Source organism: Muscardinus avellanarius (assembly GCF_963383645.1).
Source record: "Muscardinus avellanarius genome assembly, chromosome: 5".
NCBI classification, from domain to species: Eukaryota; Metazoa; Chordata; class Mammalia; order Rodentia; family Gliridae; genus Muscardinus; species Muscardinus avellanarius.
In genome coordinates this window covers 102,898,897-102,904,455 of record NC_137790.1, presented here as the reverse complement: position 1 = coordinate 102,904,455, position 5,559 = coordinate 102,898,897, and the positions used below count along the sequence as shown (strand labels likewise).

General features: G+C 54.0%; 1 protein-coding gene across 1 annotated transcript; it reads left to right on the top strand.

Annotated features, from left to right (window-relative positions):
* Positions 1-243: 243 nt before the first annotated feature.
* On the top strand, positions 244-4,364 carry LOC308263704 (protein Smaug homolog 2-like; the record flags this gene model as incomplete). The annotated part of the gene is made up of 2 exons (XM_080696737.1): positions 244-2,296; positions 4,279-4,364. The coding sequence occupies 2 exons, from the start codon at positions 244-246 to the stop codon at positions 4,362-4,364; spliced, it is 2,139 nt and encodes a 712-aa protein (XP_080552863.1).
* Between the last annotated feature and the right edge of the window lie 1,195 nt (positions 4,365-5,559).

Genomic DNA, 5,559 nt, shown 5'->3' with positions numbered 1-5,559 from the left:
GACGGCAGCGGCGGTGGCCTGAGGAGGCCCGAGGCGGAACCTGGAGAGGTGTGGCTGGACCAAGACCTCCCCCGATGTGAGCAGGTTCCCTCCTTCCCCCACCACCCGTTGCCACCACGCCAGGGAACATCCTCAAGCCCTGGCCTTCAGGGGAGAGGTAACAGGAGCCCAGAGCCGAGACCATGTGACGGCGCTGGCCCTTGCCACCGCCGTCCCCCCCACCCTGGCCCCAGACCCGGCACCATGATGTTCCGAGACCAGGTGGGCATCCTTGCTGGCTGGTTCAAGGGCTGGAATGAGTGTGAGCAGACAGTGGCCCTGCTGTCACTTCTGAAGTGGGTCACCCGTACCCAGGCCCGCTTCCTGCAGCTCTGCCTGGAGCACTCACTGGCGGACTGCAGTGACATTCACCTTCTGGAGTCGGAGGCCAACAGTGCTGCCATTGTCAGCCAGTGGCAACAAGAGTCCAAAGAGAAGGTGGTGTCCCTCCTGCTGTCCCACCTGCCCCTGCTTCAGCCAGGCAACACGGAGGCCAAGTCGGAGTACATGAGGCTGCTGCAGAAAGTGCTGGCCTACTCGACTGAGAGCAATGCCTTCATTGAGGAGAGCCGCCAGTTGCTCTCTTATGCCCTCATCCACCCAGCCACCACACTGGAGGACCGCAATGCGCTGGCACTCTGGCTGAGCCACCTGGAAGAGCGACTGGCTAGTGGCTTCCGCACCCGGCCAGAGCCCTCCTACCACTCACGCCAGAGCTCAGATGAGTGGGGAGGACCTGCAGAGCTGAGCCCTGGAGAAGCAGGGCCAGGCTGGCAGGACAAGCCACCCCGAGAAAACGGACATGTGCCCTTCCACACTTCCAGCTCAGTGCCGCCAGCCATCAACAGTATTGGGAGCAATGCAAACACAGGTCTCCCCTGCCAAATCCACCCTAGCCCACTGAAGCGCTCCATGTCTCTCATCCCTACGAGTCCCCAGGCCCCTGGTGAGTGGCCGAGTCCAGAGGAGCTCGGTGCTCGGGCTGCTTTCACCACGCCCGACCACGCACCCCTCTCGCCCCAGAGCAGCGTGGCCTCCTCTGGCAGTGAGCAGACAGAGGAACAGGGCTCCAGACGGAACACTTTCCAGGAGGACGGCAGTGGTATGAAAGATGTACCCTCATGGCTCAAGAGCCTCCGCTTGCATAAGTATGCAGCCCTCTTCTCACAGATGAGCTACGAGGAGATGATGACACTTACTGAGCAGCACCTGGAGTCACAGAATGTCACCAAAGGTGCTCGCCATAAGATTGCCCTGAGTATCCAGAAGCTGCGTGAAAGGCAAAGTGTCCTCAAGTCCCTAGAGAAGGATGTGCTGGAAGGTGGAAATCTACGGAATGCTCTGCAGGAACTGCAGCAGATCATCATCACCCCTATCAAGGCCTACAGTGTCCTTCAGGCCACTGTGGCTGCTGCTGCTGCCACCCCTACTGCTAAGGATGGGGGCCGGGGGGAGCTGCCGCTGCCAGGTGCTGAGCGCCCCCTAGCCCACCCTGGCACAGACAAGGGCACTGAGGCAAATGACCCTCCGGCTGCAGAGAGCTACCCCCCTCCACCAGCTCCAGCTCCCACTGATGGCAGTGAGCCAGCCCCAGCTCCCGTCGCCGACGGAGACATCCCCAGCCAGTTTACACGGGTGATGGGCAAAGTGTGCACCCAGCTGCTGGTGTCCCGACCAGACGAGGAGAACATCACTAGTTACCTCCAGCTCATTGAAAAGTGCCTGACTCATGAGGCTTTCACAGAGACGCAGAAGAAGCGGCTACTGTCCTGGAAACAGCAAGTGCTGAAGCTCCTCCGGACATTCCCACGCAAAGCCGCACTGGACATGCAGAACTACCGGCAACAGAAGGGCTGGGCATTCGGTTCCAACTCACTCACCATAGCTGGCTCTGTGGGGATGGGGGTGGCCCGGCGGACCCAGCGGCAGTTCCCATTGCCTCCACGGGCCCTCCCACCTGGCAGGATGGGCCTACTGAGCCCCTCGGGCATTGGGGGTGTCTCTCCCCGACATGCCCTCACCAGCCCCAGCCTTGGGGGCCAGGGCCGACAGAACCTGTGGTTTGCCAATCCTGGAGGCAGCAACAGCATGCCCAGCCAGAGCCGCAGCTCTGTGCAGCGTACCCACTCACTCCCGGTCCACTCGTCACCCCAGGCCATTCTCATGTTCCCTCCAGACTGCCCGGTACCTGGGCCTGACCTGGAGATCAATCCCACCCTGGAGTCTCTGTGTCTGAGCATGACAGAACACGCCTTGGGTGATGGGACAGACAAAACCTCCACCATCTGACGGGACCCACAGCCCAGCGCACCCATAGGCTCCCGGGGCGGCGGGCGGGGGCCAACCCCCAACGGGCTTCTCTACGGCAGCGAAAGGGTGGGCTGGCTCAGCTATACATTCTAATATTTTTCTACTCTCTCACCCTTTTAACTTTTGTTTAACATTGGCACATGCCTTACTCACCCCCAGGCCTGTGGAGAGATCTCTGCTGAGGCCAGGGGACAGAGGGGGCAGCCAAGATAAAGGGGCAAGGACTGGCTAGACTGCCTGCCCCTCCATCCCTCCCACATCCCCCACCTGGCCTTGGCTCACCCCTGCCTCCTCCAGACCATTGACTGCTGGCCCCTCCTCAAGGGAGCAGACTCCCCAGACAAACTGACCGCTACCTTGTGGAGCCTGCTTGAAGCCTTTGACATGGTTACTGGAGAGGAGCTGGGGAGAGGAGGGGAAGCATTCTCCCTCCCCTCTCCATTCTAGACCATCCCCACTCCCATCATTCCCTGAGGACAGGCACCACCTTCCTCTCACCTCTTGCCCTGTTTTATCAGAGGTTCTCTACAATTAATTTCTTAGGCCTATTTAAGATACATATTTATATAGTTCTTAACGGTTTTTCTCTTTGATCATTCCCCATCATTTTTAAATCCCCAGGCCTCTCTTTGAGCCAAGACAGTGGGAGGGGGCCTGAACTTTTTAAGTGGAGAGGGCAGCGCCCCCTCCCCCAGAACCCCCTCCCCTCTCCCTCCCCCAGCCCTGGCTCCTCAGATGCAGAGGTTGAAGGTGGCAGCCAGGGCAGCGGTGAGATCAGGGAGTCTGTTGCCTTAACATCCCCTTCCCCCACCAACACACTCCCTTCTTCACTCCTAGGTCTGGTGAAAGACTTGGGGGTTAGGAATATGGGAAAGGGGATTGTTTGGTTTTTGGTTTATTTCCCACCCCACCTTTTCTTTCAACCCCCCACCCCATTATGTCATGACCTCATATAAGTGGAACACTATATCATAATCCAGAGGTGCATCCCAGCCCAAGTCACACAGACCCTCTGGCCCCTGTTTCTGATGAGGGTTTGTACTGGGGCCAGATGGAGAGAGGATTTGGGGGTTCAGACTGTGGGGAAGCCAGGGTTCTTCATTCCAGCCTTCTCTTCCTCCTCAACTTACCCCCTCATTGGGACATCCTCAAGCTTTTCACATGGAAAAGGAAAAAAATGTTATTTTTAGATACATTTTATGAATAACTTTTGTTATGAATATGGCTGGTAACCATTGTGTATGTTATTAAAGATACAAAATGTTGGGAAAAAACAAAAAAACAAACAAACAAAAAAAATGAAAACCACCACCCTCCCTGCACTATCAGCCCATTCCCCAGACTTTGCTCCTGCCCCCCTGGTCTGTGGACCTTCCTCCACTCTGAGCCCAGGGAAGGGGAAGAGACCAGGGGGTAGAGCAGCCCTGGGGACCTGCCTCTGGGTCCCCACTTCCTCTCCCAGTGCCGGGCTGGGTGGGGTGTCAGGTTTATTTATGTACCTCTTGCACACTCATCAACCTATGCAAGTCCCCACCCCGGCCCCTCCATGTTTCTGTGCCTTTGCTCATTCCCCTCAAGCTCCCAGGGCTTGTCCAGCCGCCTCCCACTAGCCACAGGAAGTGGGATGGATGGGCCACCTTGTTTGGAATCAGCAGGGTGTCCCTCTTGGGACCCTCACCTCTCCTTGGCTGGTCCTATTCTATCCACTCCCCGTCAGGGTGAGCTGACTCTGCCTGGCACTGGGAGGTGGTGAGGGACACCCTCCCCCACACAAAGGGAGGTGAGAGCGAGCTGCCCCCTCCCCACCTGACAGCAGAGTGTAGGACGCAGGCGGCCCCACTCTGATGGGCAGGACCCTGACCCTCTCCTGCTCCACCCCCCCCCCAGGCCCTCCTCCATGATCTCGCCTTCCCTACTACTTGTCCCCAGCCCCACTGGCAGAATCAGCTTTGAGTAACTGTACAGTTTTTCTCGCTGTTGGAAAAGACTTATTTGTTGGAGTTTCACTTGTTTAATGGTCTGGGCTTATTTTGGAAAAAAAAAAAAAAAAAGATCCTGAAAAAAAAAAAAAAACAAGTGCACAAATTTAACAGACACTTAAAAAAAAAAACTTATCCTGATCCAGTGTTCTTGGTTCTTTTGAATAATACTTTTAAATCTTCCAAAGGCTCACAGAATAGTGCTCACAGGTCTTGTTAGCATCTGAAGGCTTACTTTTGAATTTAAGGCCTTGTTCCTGCAAAGTCTCCAAGAAGGACAGGTTTAATTTTAGACATATGAATCCAGGAATTGTGTCCCTGTAGTTAAAAAGCTACAGGAGAGCCAGGCGTAGTGGTGCATGCTTGTAATCCCAGCATTCGGGAGGCTGAGCCAGGAGGATTGTGGTTCACAGCCAGCCTCAGCTACTTAGTGAGGCCCTCTGCAACTTAGTGAGACCCTGTTTCAAATAAAGAATAAAAAACATTAGGTCAGGGGGTGTAGCTCAGAGGTAGAATGCCTCTGGGTTCCATCCTCAGACCCACAAAAAAAAAAAAAAAAAAAAAAAAGCTACAGGAGTGCTAAGAACCTGGAAAGGACTCTTTCACTTTGGGAGAAGCTGATCTAAGGGAGAATCCCATTTTAGGTTTTGAGTAAAACAATCACTTGATTGTACTTTTGCCACATAGGATAATGGGCAGTAAACTAAACCAGATCCCCAAAGTGTTCAGAGGAGGTAGCTTTATTATTATTATTATTATTATTATTATTATTATTATTACCTCCTGAAGGCTCACTACTGCATAGTCTGATTTCTGAGTTCCCTTACTTATGAAGCTGCTCACATCAGTACACCATTTTACATCAGGGTTAATTAGTTAGAGGTTGATCATGAGGATCAGGCCTGCTAGCATACAAGAGTGGACTAACCTATATTTTTACAGGTTTAAGACATTATAAATTTATTTGGCCTTGGGGTGCTGTCAACTCCATTTACAATATAGGTCTCTTTAGAAAAGAACTTTAGGAGAGACAAAGCAAGCAGAGAACTAAGCCCCATATTTGAAGAAAATCAGTATCTTGCCTGCCACTTCAGAAGTCACCTGGGCTTTTCTACTGTGATATACAGCTGGTTAGAGGGCTGATCAGGGAGAACCTTGCAGAGCCTTGGGCATCCTAAGTCTCTGAGGGCAGCCATGATGAGAGAAGATGACCTCACTTCCCTTAGAGGTG